The sequence below is a fragment of the Ambystoma mexicanum genome, chromosome 1p (assembly GCF_040938575.1).
Source record: "Ambystoma mexicanum isolate Mex_15411 chromosome 1p, UKY_AmexF1_1, whole genome shotgun sequence".
NCBI lineage: Eukaryota > Metazoa > Chordata > Amphibia > Caudata > Ambystomatidae > Ambystoma > Ambystoma mexicanum.
In genome coordinates this window covers 1,341,181,701-1,341,197,252 of record NC_090921.1, presented here as the reverse complement: position 1 = coordinate 1,341,197,252, position 15,552 = coordinate 1,341,181,701, and the positions used below count along the sequence as shown (strand labels likewise).

The window sequence follows — 15,552 nt, the reverse complement described above, 5'->3', positions numbered from 1 at the left end:
GTTTGTTTTTGCAGTGTGGTGAAGTGCGTGCGGTTTGCCGTGCGAGAGGGTGGGTGTGTGCATTTTTTGTGTGAGTTAAGTATGCAGAAATTTGTGCTTTTGGGTTAGTGGGTTATATGTCTCTTAGTCCTTACAATTCTTGTTCTATGTATCTGGTTGTCCTATGGATTAGGCATATTCTTTCTTTTTCTTTCCTGTCCGTCTAATTGTTAGTAATTAGGGCGTGGACAGTCATGTGGGGGGGAGGTGCTTAAGAAGCCACACCCAGCATAGAATTATTCCTAAGGTGTGGTGGAGAAACAGATCACCTGTCCTGGCTTGATACTTCAATAAAGCTTGCTGCAGCATGTGTGACTTCCACCTTTGGAAACTGGCCCTGCCTCTTTATTTTGGGGAATTCCCAAGGGGTCCTTCAGGGGTGCAGGAGGGGGGAGCCGGACAATGGGGAAGGCCCAGCATGATGAGTGAGGTGATGGATGCTTACAACTATGGGGGCAGGGGCGCATTTGTGGGCTGTCCCCGCAATGCCAGGCAGACGCAACGGCAAATGGCGGGCGCCGCACTTAGTGGTTGGAAAGGAACGAGGGACAGACTAGATGACCCCCCCACCCACGTGGGTGGCAGAAGCATGTCACAGAAGGGCAACAGATGGGGCCAGGGCCAGAGAGTGGGGGCTATATAAGGGCCAAGGTGCGCCCTCTTGATCCTGCTCCCTCCAGCTCAGAGGAACCTGCCCACCCTTCCCTCTTTTGATGCATGGTCCTGTTACTGTCTTGTAATGTCTCTTTTCCTTCCAGCACTGCCCAGCGGATGTTACATGGTGATCCCAAGAAAAAGCGCTGCCAGATACCACAAAGGGGACTGCAGAGCCAATAGCTTAGAATGTATGGCGCACAGGAGTACTAGACTCAGGGAAGGCCCGGGGAAAGGGGCAGGGGTAGGGGGCTTGGATGGCCTTCCAACTCCAATGCGGGAGGGCATGTGGTAAGCTCAGGAGAAGGGGGATGAAAGCAAATGGGGGAAGGGAAAAGTAATGGGGGAATGAAAACTTGGGAAAGGGGCAAGTAGTGGGGAACAGGAAGAATTTGGTTACAGGAAGGATTGGGAAAGGAAAGGGTTTGGGGAATGGATAAGAATGAGGGCAGGGAAGGAATTGGGTAAGGAAAGAATTGGGGGAATGGGAAGGAGTTGGGAAATGGGAAGAGATGGGGTGGAAAGGCATTGGGGGGAGTAAGGATTTCGGGTCTGGAATTAATTGGGCGGTTGCATAGACTTGGGTATTGGGGGACTAAACAACCGAAGGGAATGAGGGTACTGGGGATGGAAACGATTAGCAATAGAAGGAGTTTGGGGGCAAGCTAAAGCATTTGGGGCTAAGATGTGGGGCATAGGAAGAACTTGAGGAGGGAATGATAGTTATTTTGGGGAATAGAAAGAACTGAGAAAGGAAACCACCATGGGGCGTGGATTGGACAAAACCGAAGGGGGATGAAAGCACTGGGGTAGTGAGAAGAGACTCGGGAATGGCGCAAGGTGGGGGGTGGGTTAGACGAGGGAAGAGAGGTGGCCATGGGTAGAGAGGGAATGATTAGGGAGAGACCGGTCTACCCGGTGGGGTCCTCTGGACACTGACAGGAGATGCGGGGGTGCTTAAGAAGCCACACCCAGCGCAGAATTATTCCTGAGGTGTGGCAGAGAAACGTATCACCTGTAACATTTGGGTAGACACAGCCTACAGGCACTGTCCCCCTCAGTCATGTTTAGTTGGGACTTGACAGGTGTAGTACATGATGCATCTCCAAAAGGGTAGGGCCAAACCTTCCCCCTGCCATGGGCCAGCCGAATTGACTGACAAAAGCTTCATGGATCTGCCCTGTCCTTATGTTGAGCCCTGTAGCTGGTGGCAGCAATTTTGCATACCATTCACATGGTAATTCTAACAGGCTCACATGGGTTCCTGGCCGCATAGAGGCTAACAAAGGAGACAGGTAACCCTAACAACCTTTCATATGCACTGTGTCAACCTGAAGCCAGCTCCTGTCCTCAGTATTGATTGACAGTGCGTGTTTACAGTAGTCATCGCTGCAGGGGGACCCCATTCAGAAGATACGAGTATTGGGTTTGACTGAGACAGAAAGTTTGGTCTTGGCGCAGCCTCAAGGGAGACCTCTGCTTTAATCAGGAACCACAGAGAGCTACATTAACCAGAGGGACCCTTTGATCCACAACAGACAGGAAGATGGGTGGGACATGTTTTCACCCCTTTCCATTTTCTGTTGCAAAGCACTCTGGTTATGACCTCATGCATACAGAAGATTGTTGGTGGGGACCCAGGATAAGTTAATTAAGGTAGGTTTAGTCTACACGAACACCTGCGGTCCATTTGATTTTAAAAGTGGGCAGAGCCCCTCTTTTGGCCGATCATCTGAAGGCCTCACCAGAAGCAGAAGGAGGAACTCATCATTGGACCCTAGCTGAAGGTACAGTCTGCCTTACATCTTCCGACAGTGAAAGAATGCCAGGACCTCCAAGAGGGAAGCAAAATCCCTCCCCTAAACATCTCCCAGGGAACAGAGTGAGATACTGAATCCAGAGGACCCTCCAGCAGCTCCAGAACTCATGCCAAGACAACACTCAGCTTGCCCAGGTAGGCTCTGCAGAAGCTTCTTAGGTGGCAAGTGTCAGAGAGTCTCTCAACCCTAAACCAAGGATAAGGCAGCTGCCAGAAACACACTCCTAGGCTTTGGGCCGTCTGCCTTAAAAGACAACACAAGCCCAGTGAAGAAGCTAGGAGAAGTGCAACAACGAGCATCTTCGGACGTCCATCATAAAGGACATTTTCTAGCCAGTCGAGCCACTTGTGCTTCAACTGACTGCACTGCTGACTATTGTTACACGGCAGTTGCTAAAGCCATCCGAGATGCCGCAACAAGGGCTTCAGTAACGCCGACCAGCACTGAAACGCCAACCAGCACTGAGACGATTCCTGACCCCGAGCCGCCATGTAGGCCAGCCTGCGGACATCTGTCCAGCTTCGCTCGCTAAACTGTCTGCCGCCTGATACCTGCAGCTGTCTCCTGTCTTCAACTCTGTCGCAGAAGCTGCAAAGCACCCTGAAACCGACTTGACCCTGTGAAGCACCAAGAACATCTACAGCACAAGGTACGTTGTGGTTCTGTCCCCTATGTACCACAGGCCTCTAGTGACATTTTACGAGCTGTTGCTCCCTTTAGGCGGAAACCAAGTATCCTTGAACTGTTGTGATTATTTACTATATTGACTACCCTCCTTTCAGTATCCACAGTGCATCCCTTTTCCTTCTTTGAAACTGTCCTCTGCATTCCTCTATAGGGTGGGTTGTATTTCATAGTGTGCTAGAAATGTCTGTTGCGATAATAATAAAGTATATATTTGTATACAACCTTGACTGAACAGTCCCTTTTATCATTGGGTAATCATTGTATTTTCGCTGTGTTGCAACTAAGCAACGATCCACAACCTTTTGGAGATAAGCCTGCCATTGCGTCCACGTTACCAAAATTGGACAAGCAGGTTTATAATTTGCTTGTATTTCCAATCTGTTCGAATCCCTTCTGGTGTACTAGTGCTGTGGGGCTGAATGATGGTTTAGAAACCGATATTCACCCCTGGACCACTGATGCCCCGGAAGTTGATTCATCACACTCCAGCAGCGAGAGCTTACTTCCAGCATTGCCTTGGCACTTAATATATGCAGTACATGACTCCAGCAGTGAGAGCTTACTTCCAGCATTGCCATGGCACATACTATACACAGCAAAGGCCTCCTGAAGTGTGAGCATACTTGCAGCAGTCCTATACCACTGTGCTGTTCAGTATGCTTACAGCCGTGTAAGGGCCTAATTCACAGAAGCGTTTTATAATGGCAAAACCCTTTGGAAACCAGCAGATACTTGTGAGCATCTCTGATTTGTACCTGCTAACTTCTGGTATCAACCCAAAAGATCGTATCCAGGTTCACCCATTCATCATAGGTATAAATGACAGTATCCGAAAATTCTGAGGTAGGTGAGCGGGCATTGCGGGGGTGTCCCCTGCAGTCCTCCTTTGGTCTTCTTTCAGGTTTGGGGGCTGCAGGGGTGTCCCCTGCATACAAGAAACAAAGCGGGGGCCAAAAAAAAAGAGAAATGAAAAGTTCAAATAGCAAAATGCGGCAGAGTGGGCCTTTGTATTTTGCAATTCGAGCTTTTCATCTACGTTCTTTTAACATACATCCCTAACTTCTTGCTGGCTCGGATGCCTTAGAATCAGAGTCAATCTGGGTATGCCTGGGGCACCTTTGAGATGCCACATGCAAATGTGATTCACAAATCAATGCTCAAGCCTTGTTCTGGATTTGTGAATCGGGTAGTAAAGATTAGGTGCAAATTGCAAATCTGAAATGTTCAAGGGCAACGCCCGATTTGATCCAGTGCAAATGTTTGTCAATTAGGCCCTATGACTCTCACCTCAACAGATCGATAAGACAGCAGCCATCTGACCGTCCTCATGGCAATAACATTACACATTATCTAAAGTAGGCTGACTTTCTCCTCAGCGGAGCCATCACGCTCTCTATGCTATATACCAGCAGTGTGATCTGGTGTAAATGGGGAGCACCAGGGGGAACGCAAAGCGTTTCCCCCCCGGGGTTATTTTGGCGCTGCACAGCCAGCGAGTTGGCCTGCGCGTAGCGCGCCCCCCGGGGGGGTATTTAAGGGTCAGGGAAGGTTCGGGAAGCAGGCGACGGTTGGGACTTTAGATTGACCCGCCCTCCCACCCCCTTTTTTGGGTTATGTCAGGTATCTGGTTTTATTTTCCTGGGGGTTGGGGGGCCTTCAATTTGGTTTCTGCTGGGTTATTATTTCTTTTCAAAATGTTCACAGGGTTTTTAGTCTCTGCTTAAGGTCTGTATTGTTTCAGTAGTTTTGTGTGACAGGTTGGGGCACTAGTTGGGGAATTTGTGATGTAAAATTTCTGTTGCTGATGTGGCAGGTCAGACTGGCTGCAGGTCATAGGAAGGGGGAGATTGGTGTAGAGGGGAGTTTTTTATGGGTTGGGGAAGTTGCTTGGTTGCCGGGGGCATGGCCCTTTTAGGTGTGGGGGGAGGGAAGCACAATGGGGGAATGGCGCGGGAAAGGATGGGGGTGGTGCTGTTTGCACAAACGGGCTACCCCGGGGGAGCAGGTATTGAACCTGAAGGGGCATGGCCCCGGGGAGAAAACGGGACGCATTGAGAAGTGGTAAGGAGACTGTAGGGACCAAGGGATTGTTAGGGAGGAAGTGGATTTATTTAATTATTTAATTGTTGGGAGAAATGAAAGTGTTGAATTATTAATTGGTTGTTTAAAATAGTTTGTTAGTTTGTAAGGCCAGGGAGCCGGGTAACCTTTTCTACTTTAAATGAGTCTGGGTTTTTGTGCAATAAGACAATAAGAATGTGTGTGTGTGTGTGTGTGAAGTTGTGGCAGCCCCTCTTTATTGGCAAGATACTGCAACATATATAAATTCACCAGTGCCACCCAGCAGTAACTTGCCTGTGCAAACGTTTTCCGAGCAGTGCGTCATCATTGTGGGAACTTTGGCAGTGTACACGATGTCTTAGCGGTTGCCGGTGCTCCTCAGAGGTACTCACAGGCTTGAGAAGTGCTGCTGATGGGACACCAGCAGTGGTATATTTCTCCTGGCAGTGTCCCGTCGCTGCTATGGAGAAACTCAAGCTATGCTACGGCTTTTCCTAGCTGTGGCCTGCTGGTGCCAGGATTCCTTCCGCCTGTGTTATTTCCCCCTAGCAGCACAGTATCCTGCCTGTGCTATGGAATAGCAGCAGTGTAGTGTAGAGCTTCTGCTAGCATGTCCCTGCTCTGTGACCTCCAACACTGACACGCCTGTCTCTGCAGGCTACACGTGGTGTGATGGGGCTGCGATGGTGGCAACGTTATTCTTCTCCTATGCTTGCCCGCTCAGTGACAGCGGGACTGCTGCAGTGTTTCCATTCCTACCTGTGCCGCTCTAGGGAGTAACCCACCTGTGCTAGCTTTTTCCTAATTGTGTGTAGCCGCTGCTATGGAAGATGCAGCCGTGCAAAGCTTTAGTATTACAGGCATGTTCCTAGTAGACCACTGCCAATACCCAAGTGGTATTAGTGCCCTGCTTTGCTATGGATGTTGCTAATGCAAACGTGTTCCTACTAGTCCCCTGACAGTGTTTTTTTGCAGCTGGCAGGGTTAAAGGTCGATGCAGCAGGGCCCTATTGGTGTTGTGGGGTGTCTAACACTGCGAACTATTAACTACTGTACCCCGAGGAATGGCAATGCTTTGGGTGGAGGGGGGCTCCAGTGTTGTAAACATTCTGGTGCTCCTGTTGGGCGTTTGCCTAGAATTGCCCCTTCAGTGCTACGGTGGGCATAAGCCGTGTGGTCATTTTCCTAGGCGTGCAGTCTTGCTTCTTGTAAAAGTACAAGTGTTTAGTATAGTGCTGAAGATATAGAAGCAGACAGACCAACCCAAAAATTGGAAAGTTTCCCATAGGCCTGTGTCCCTGAAAGGTCAGAGGCACTAAGGAAAAGTGAGCAACACGACATGTATAGCTGGATGCGTGATGATTTGTATTTGTATTTATTTATGTTTCATATACAGCGCCTTAAGCCAAGGCGCTCTACAGAGAAACGGAGAGCGGTACAATAAAATGAATAAGCATAGAAAATAAAAAAGCAATCAATGTAAGCATGTTAGAGAAAAATTAGATTTCAATGACTTACGAAATAGAGGATAGACATAAATGAAACTAAGAAAATAAGGGAGGGTGTTCCAGTGTAGAGGAGCTAAAAGCATGAAAGTACGAAAGCAAGATTGAGCACATGGGGGGGGTGAGGTGCTACCAGGAGAAATTGAGAAGAGGACCGAAGAGAACAAGAAGGGGTATAGAAGGATACCAAGACAGAGAGATAGTAAGGAGCAAGTCCTTAGAGGGACTTGAAGACGAGGTATAGAAAATGTAATTTGAGTTGAGAGTGAAAAGGTAACCAGCCAAGAGTACTGAGAGAAGATGAGATAGAATCTCGGAAGGAAATAAGGCAGAGAAGACGAATAGATGAGTTAAAGGCAGAATTTAGAGGGGCAAGACGAGAGGTTGGAAGCCCAAACAGAGAAGAGGGGCAGTAAAAGAGGCGGGAGAAAATCAAGAAAGAGATCAACAGTTTTGAAGCTAGAAAAGTAAGAAATTGGCAAGCTTTCCATATATTGTGTAGATGAAAGTGGCAAGCGCGTGATGTTAGAGAAATGTGGTGAGAGAACGATATGCTAGAGTCAAGATAAAGCCCCATATTTCAAGCGGTAGGAGAGATTGGAAACTGAGATGGGTGAAAAGAAATAAAAGACAGAGGAAGAGAAAGGAGAAGAGTGTTGGAGGGGAAAAAGGGAACCTCTGTTTTCCCAGCATTAAGTGTGAGATAGTGAGTAGACATCCATGATTTGATGGCTAAAAGAGAAGCAGAAAGAGTGTGGTGAATAGTGGAGGAAAAAGAAGAAAAGGAAAGACATTTTTTTGTATGATAAGCATAAAAGTGGTGCGACAGACCTAAGGAAGAAATAACAGCAGCAAGAGATAGCGTGTAAAGAGAGAACAGAAAAGGGCCCAAGACGGTCCCTTGCAGAACACTATGAGCAAGCATGAAAGATTCATATGATTTGCCAGCCCATGAAACAGAGAAGGTTCTTTGAGACAGATATAATTGAAACCAGGACAGGACAGAACCTGTGAAACCAAAGGAAGAGAGGGACGCCAGTAGTACAGAGTGATCAACAGCATTGAACGCAGCAGACAGGTCCAAGAGAATAAGAAGGGATGAGTGTTTAGAATAGCATACAAAATGAAGTGAATTCAAAACAGAGAGAAGAGCAGTTTCAGTAGAGTGACAAGGACGAAAGCCTGACTGGAATTGTGGAAGAATTGAGGAATTAGAAACAAAAGTAGAAACTTGAAAGTAAACCAACCGTTCAAGTAATATTTTAGGAATATGGTAGGGTAGCAAGGAGATAGGGTGAAAATTAGAGACGAGTAATGGGTCGGCGGTAGGTTTCTTTAAAATTGGAATGATAGAAGCATGCTTAAAAGATGAGAGAAAGTTTCAGGTTGAGAGACAGATATTAAAGAAAGTGAGGTAGGGCACCAAAGAATGATAGACTTTGAGGATAAGTGCAGAAGAAATTGGGTCAGTAGGAGAAGCTGTTGGGTGGGCCTTCGCCAATAGGAGAGAAGTGTCAGCATTGGAAAGCCGTGGTTAGAGGCAGAAGAAGCCTGAGTAAAAGAAGTTGCAAGTCTGGGTGAGATAGAAGCTTCAATATCAGATTGGAGGGAAACCACTTTAGAGGAGAAAAATTGAGCGAAGTCAGAGGCAGAGAGATCATAACTAGCAGAGTAGTCCAGGGTGGGAGAAGACAGAAGACGAAAAATTATTTGAAAAAGATGCCTAGGATGGGCAGACTGTGTATGTAGGCAATCAGAAATATAGGTGTTTAGCAGAGAGTGAGCATGATAGGTAATGTATGAATAATAGTCTGCTGTAGAGTTATTCTTGAGCCAGTGTCTTTCAAGATGATGGAGAAAGCAGCGCATAGAGCAAAGATGGGGAGAAAGCCATGGTTGAGAAGGTTTACGAGTGGGAATAAAGGGCAATGTGGGGTATAGGGAATGAAGAGACGGAGAAAGAGTAGAGGTAGCCTCATCAGCTGGTAAAGTTGCAAAAGAGGAGTGAGGAGGACGATCAGAGATGCAAGTAGAAGTAAAGAGTGAAGAGTTAAAGTTACGTAAATCACACCGATAGAACAATCATGTGGAGGCAAAGACAGTGGAACATGAAGAAACTTGAGGAAAAAGTGACACAGGAAGAAGATGGTGATCGGAAAGATAAACTGGGAGTGAGGAAACAGAAGAGGCAGAACAGGAAGAAACGAAAATAAGATCAAGACAGGAACCAGAAATGTGGAGTAGGAAGAGGATAGAGAAAATGGGAATTAAGAATTGAAAGGAAAGGGAGAGTAGAGTGTATCAACAAGAGGTGAAGTTAGAAGTCACCCAGCAGTATTAGAGGGGTGGAAGAAGGAAGAATATAGGAAAGAAGATTATCAATATCCTCGCAAAAGCAGCCAACCATGCCAGGAGATCGATAGATAAGCAAGAAGGAAATAGGATAGGGTTTAGCAAAGATATTGTTGGAAAATTCAAAGGAAGTCTAGGTAAGGAGAGCCAAAGGCGAAGAGATAAGTGAGAAAGAAGGTTGATAAGGAATGCCAGTACCTGTGGTAACCATGAAACTGGACTGACCTGGGTGAACCCCTCCCCCCCAGCCGATGTGCTGATCTTTAGCGAGGCCGGTGCAAAAACACCTAATCAACCGCCAATACCTTTGGGTTGATCCCGTGATGACACTGTGGGCATGGGCATGTTCCAGCACTTGGACTAACCTGCGAGAACAGAGGTGCAAAACTGAATGTCACTGGAGTTTCGCCCGGCCTTATACGAACTGCTTTAATTATGCTCAACCACCACCTGCACTGATGTGCCATATTTGCTGTAAACTGTATTGTGCCAGCAATCAAGCCATGGTATCTGTTTTCAGATTGTTTGTTTATTAAAATCAATATAAATTGTTATATTTAAAAAAAAGAATGCCAATACCCCCTCCTTGAGCAATGGGACGTGGGGTATGACAAAAAGAGGTCTGTGAAGTGGTCAAAGAAGCTATAGTCTCGAAGAGAGGAAAATTGAGAAGTAGAAGGACTGCAACATTGCTACCTACCTTCCAGTGGGACATGGCTGTTATAAGTTCTGATTTGCTGACGATCAGTATGTCTCTGCAGGGTACACAATATGCAAATGAAAAGAATATATATTGATCCTTTATGTACTCACTCTTGTTGCTCAGGCTTTGATGCGATCACATGGCCCTTTCAGTTGGCTGACAGTGAGTGTCTCTGTACAGTTCTGGCTCCCAGCAGATAGCGACCTCCTGGCTTGGTTGGCTGATGGTCCGGTCCACCGTCGAAGATGCAGGGAACCTGAGCCGCCCCGCTGACGGTTGCGCAGGTACTCCTTGTAGTTCCTGGTAAGCAACGTGTAGAGGAAGGGGTTGATGCAGCTGTTACTGTAGGTCAGGCAGGTTACCAGGTGGTTGACATAGATCTCCGTCCGTACTGGGATGCGTGCCGCATCCGGGCTATACAGCGGCACAAGCTGCCAGACCCAGAAAGGCAAGAAACAAGCCCAGAAGGCCAAGACGATGATAAAAATCATGAAGATGACTCTCTGCTTGGGGGATCGCTGCAGTTCCTTGTTCAGGAGGCTCTTTGTCTGTGAGAGCCAGTAGGCCCTGGCCAGCTTTGCGTAAAGGTAGCCAATGATGACTCCAGGGGCTAGAATGCTGGTGGTGAACAGCACTGTGAGGTAGGCCTTGTACTGCTCGTCGCTCCACATCGGGGTGCAGAGCTTCCTGATGGTCCCATCATCCAGACTCCTCTCCTCCTGGTGGATCATCACCATCATGGGCAATGTCAACAAGAAGGAGACCACCCAGATGGCAAGTGCAAGGCTCTTGCGGTAGCCCCGGGAGCGGTTTACAGTGTCAAAAGGCTTAGTGACGGCGATGTAGCGCTCAGTGCTCATGATGGTCAAGATGAAAATGCTGGCATGCATGGTCAGCAGGTCGAGAGTGAGAAGCACCCGGCAGCCTGCCTCTCCAAAGTACCAGTCCTTGACGAAGCTATTGTGGACGATGAAAGGGATGGTGGAGAGATACAGCAGGTCGGCCAGCGCCAGGTTGATGATGTGAACATACATGGAGGTGAAGCTCGAGACGGACACGCACATCACCACGAGGGTGTAGAGATTGCCAGCCACCCCAGCCAGGCACATCAAGGAGAGTATGGCCCCAGTAACCGAGGTCATGATCAGGTCATCGGTAGAGCGATTGGAAGCCGAGTCAAGGCCGGAGAGGTTGCTGGAGCCATTCCTGACATAGAACTCCAGGTAAGGGTCTACGATGACCTCCATGGTTGCTTTTCAGAGGTTCCCTATCAAAGATGCTCAGCTATTCGGTTCTAGAATGGTTGTCACGTGACTACAATGGGCGAATGGGGCTACGGAATAACTGGGTATGCCACTGCCAGGAATATGGCTCCGTTCTTCTGTCTAGAGGCAATACGTTTGATGGACACTGCCTCAGACGTCCACAAATCCCAGGACACGCGTACTCCCACCGTCCACTGGCTCTGTATGGATTGTGGGATCTCCTCCTGATCCTGACGCTTTTTCAGAAAATGAAACTTGATTCTTGTGCGTTTAGGCGCATGTCACAGCCTCAGGTGTGAATGGGTAACTTTACGTGCCCAGGCGAGCCCCCGTTGTGGAACGCTGGTCTCGTGAGAGAGCATGCATGATCACACTCAACCACCAGCAAACATGAAGCGACAGCCTGCTCATGCCACAAAGGGGGGCTTCACAGATGTCCCTCAGCACGGCCAGGCCTGGTCTTCGCCTTCAGCAAAAAGACGGGGAAATTAAGGGGGAAGCGTCCAAATTGTATGCAACGGCCGCGCCGGCAATATTTATCCAACGTCTGCCTGGCTGGTATGGCGAGACCGAATACTCATGCCGAGAATCTCGTTGTTAAATAGTGAAATCAGTTGGAGGTGACAGACTGTCCAAAAATGCCCTCATCTGGCGGGCAAATACGCGGAGCCGCAGGTGGCCCTGATGGACTTCGCTGCTGTTTCTAGTCTCGCCGCGTGACTTCTGGGGAAAGGCGCGCGCTGCTCGCGACGGCGGCTAAGGGAGTGCACTGACGTATTTCCAAAAAGTGCCTCTTCTTGGTCTCGCGCTGGAACTAGTTGAGCGACTGTACCATTTGACGGGCTGCCAACGTCATTCTGACCCCCAGCCTTGGGGTGTGTGCGTCGATACCTCTGTGTCCCCTGGCGTCTGGAGGAGACCCCCGCGGCCCGGGAATGGAGGGAGAGCTCCGTGGGTTGTCTGTCCGCTGCCCGCTGCCGACCACTGCGGCCCGGTCTTCCCAGCTCGGGCTTCTGCGGTCATCTGTCGCGACTCTCTGCTTGCTTGTATGTTTTCTTGCAGTTGGGATGTGAATTCTCGTATGTTAACATTCCATGCACCCTGCTAACACTGGCATTTCAGGAGCTCTCTGCAAACAGGCCCCTGCCGCCTGCCCCCACCTTTCTGGGTCATTCCCTCTTTCGGTCTATTTCTCAATCTATACTGTTTTCGGTGGCTTTTCCTTGCCTGCATTGCTATTTCTCAGCTGTCTGTTTAGTTCTCTCTTCCCGACTTACTTTTCGCTCAGCTTTTCCCTGTCACCTTTTCTCTTCGTTTAACTTGTTTCTGTTTTTTTAGCTGTCTTTCATTTTCTCTCTTTTCTTTCTTTATCTCGTTCTATGTATCGTTCGCATTTTTTGTCTCACTCTATGTCTGTTTCCAGCTTTCTAGCTTGCTTTCTATAATTGATTTTCTCTGCTCCCTCACTCACTCTCGCCTTGTCATATTTTAGAATATTTCTGTACTTTCTCTTTTGTATTCTTCTGTTCATCTTATTTGGTTCTGAAGATCTTTTTTTGTTTTGTTTGGCCCTCCCTTTCCGCCTCCTTGTCTCCGCATGTCTTTCCATCTCTCACTTCTTTTTTACTTCGTTTTTTTTGTTTCTCTGTCTTTCTTTCATCTTGTTTTTCATTATTTTGGTCTTTTTCTTTCTGTCTGCTATCCTTCCTTCCTTTTACGTCCTTCCGCTATTTCTCCCACCCCACAGACCCCCCCATGAAAAACAATAAAGGTGAAATGTCCAATTTTGGAACTGAATGTTCCAGGGAAAACATTTGTAGTGGTTCTTGGAATTTAAAACGTGCACACCTTTTAACTTTTTCAAAAACACTATTAGAAGATAATATCCTCTGTTGGTTTTGTATGTGTGATGATTTTATGAAAGGCAATGCCATTCACCCTGTGAAATTTGGGGGGGGGGGGTTATGTAAAGCCGATTTAATGAAATGTACATATTTCACCTTGATATGCTAATTTCTTGCGACGTCACTTACCATCGCGTGTGTTGATGAGTCCCCCACTTTAATTTTTAGGACGTGACCCCTGCCCCGCTTATTTGCATATCCGTCTGCCCCAATTGTGTAACCCCATCACTTCCACCCCTCAACTCTTTTTCACTCTTGAGACCTTCCTGTGACTGATGTCCCCTCTTGCTCGTTTTCCCATTTGTTTGATTTCGCATGTTCCTTTCCCCGCTCACGCCCTCCTCTCTCCTATCGAATGTACACCCTTTCACCCTTCCATACTCGCGCTAGACGCGTCACAGTGGCTCTTCCACCCCCTGCTTCAGCATAACCCCTGTTGTGAGGGCCGCATTGGTTTCCATTGGCAGTGCGTTGCGGTCCGAGAAACCAGAGCTGCAATGCAGACTCATTCCTGAGTCATGCCGCGTGCAAATCACCCCGTGCTTTATTAGCTTCAATGCACTTTACGTAAAGCTGGGAAGAGAATGTCGTTTTTTTTCTTTCTAAAAGTTCACTGAGAATCCACTTTTAAGATTTACGTCTGCGTAACGACATATACGAGGAATAATCAAAATTGTACTACTTTTTATATTAAGACATGTAAAGGCGAACTCTCCAAAATATCCACTGTACCCAATTTATGAAGCAGGATAACATGAACCCAATGTATGCAGGTTTACCAACATAACATTACAAACATTATTTAACAATTTAGACTTTTGAGAATATCCTTAAAAAAAGATCTGGGGCTACACTAATGTTGGGACAGTCTCGACTCGGGACCAGCTAGCCTTTGGGTTGTATTGGGGCCTACAACCAAAAGACCCGGTGCTACAGCCCCCCAGCCCACTCCTAGCAACACCTCTGAGAGATACCATCCACCATACCACAACTCTTATATTTAAAGATGACTCTTCCATCAGTAGGATAGACTCATAACTATAAGGTTTTCATACAGGGATGCATATCCTAAATGCAGCCGCTGTACTGCAGACACTTGGCTGCCAGTCACTGCAGCTATCAAATGGGCACCTGTGACCCCTGTACCTGCCACTGGTACCGCAGGCACTGCGATCAGGATTCTGATGCAGCAGGGCAAAGGTACACACTATGCTTTTCCCATAGACCTTATGAAAGGAGACTCTGAGGGCCCAATTCGCAAGGAGGTGTTAAGTACCAAAAAGGTAGCAGAAAGCATTGGTAACGTTTTAGGTACTTAACACCTATTCTGAAGGTGGCGCATTGTTCTGAAGTCGGAATGAATGCGCCACTTTCGGAATATGTGTGCCGGTTGCTAGGAAGTGCAGAAAGCTAACCTAGCAACCGGCAATTTCAGAATCTTTCATTTTCGATGCCCATTCTCGTGGCACTCCTCCACTTTTGAAAAAGCAAAAAAGTGGAGCCCATATATGGTATCAAAATGGTACAGTGCGGGTCGCTGTTGTGGAGGAGTGCCACGGTTGGTAGTATGACAAGCCCCCAGCTTCACTGAGGGGCCACTCAGCAAAGCTGGGGGCTTTGATCTAATTAATGTGCCTTGCGCTCCTTTACCCAGCCGTCATTCGCACCATTGTGCTGGTGCGTGGTGAGATATATGTATGTATGTATATCACAGGTGATATATATCCTCGGTAGCACTTTCGTTAAATTTGGAATTACCTCGCTATTTACCGAAACTGCTGCTGGATCGTAATCAGCCTGTTTTCTACAAAAACAGGCGGATTGCAGACAGTCCATGAAATTTGGTGTGGGTGAATTGCGCTGACGCCCAGGCCCACTTCAGAAAAAACATGGTTCCTGGCCTTCAGGAAAAGACGCAGTGAAGCGTGCTGTTTAGCATGCTCACTGCTCCTCCATGAGAATCGGGCCCTGACTGGCAGATTACCCTTTGAGAGATGGAATTACTGCATCATCTTTGAATTAATTAAAATCAGAAAAGCCAGGGCTTCTACAACCTTGCCAAATGGAAATTCTAAGCAGTCACACAATTAGCCCAGTCACTCCGTTGCACGTCAAATCTCCCTGTCTGGATTTTAGAATCCCTCATATAGAAATAAAAATAAAAACGAAACTTTTAATGTGATGCAAATAATTATTTCGAGCTGTTTCATAAAAATGGCTTCAAAAGTTGGCATTGGTTTTTAAAAAAGGATTACATGCTGATGGATTGCTGCTTTCCGTCTCACAATGCACACTCAGTTTTTAATATCAAGAATAGGATGGTAGTTTGTTTATTTAACACACTTCTGGAGTTTACAATGCAGCAATCCATCAGCATGCTGCTAAACACCTGAGCGTCCTTTTATGAAGTGAAATCCTGCATATGGAGCTGCCTTTCACACTCTGCACTTGTCATAAGAGTGTCCTTGTGAATATGCAACTCACCTTACTACTTGCCACAGCTCCAAGAGGAAACAGGTCTCACCGCTGTTACGCGCGCCCCAAAAGTACGTTTTACCGCCC

At 47.4% G+C, this 15,552-nt stretch overlaps 1 protein-coding gene across 1 annotated transcript in view; it reads right to left on the bottom strand.

The window, feature by feature from the left end:
- LOC138454040 (urotensin-2 receptor-like) overlaps positions 1 to 11,994 on the bottom strand; it is a 125,475-nt gene extending 113,481 nt beyond the window's left edge. The window contains exon 1 of the mRNA XM_069607011.1: positions 9,932 to 11,994. Coding sequence (XP_069463112.1) covers positions 9,941 to 11,068 — 1,128 coding nt within the window. The 5' untranslated portion in view covers positions 11,069 to 11,994 and the 3' untranslated portion in view covers positions 9,932 to 9,940. The remainder of the gene's footprint in view (positions 1 to 9,931) is intronic.
- Between the last annotated feature and the right edge of the window lie 3,558 nt (positions 11,995 to 15,552).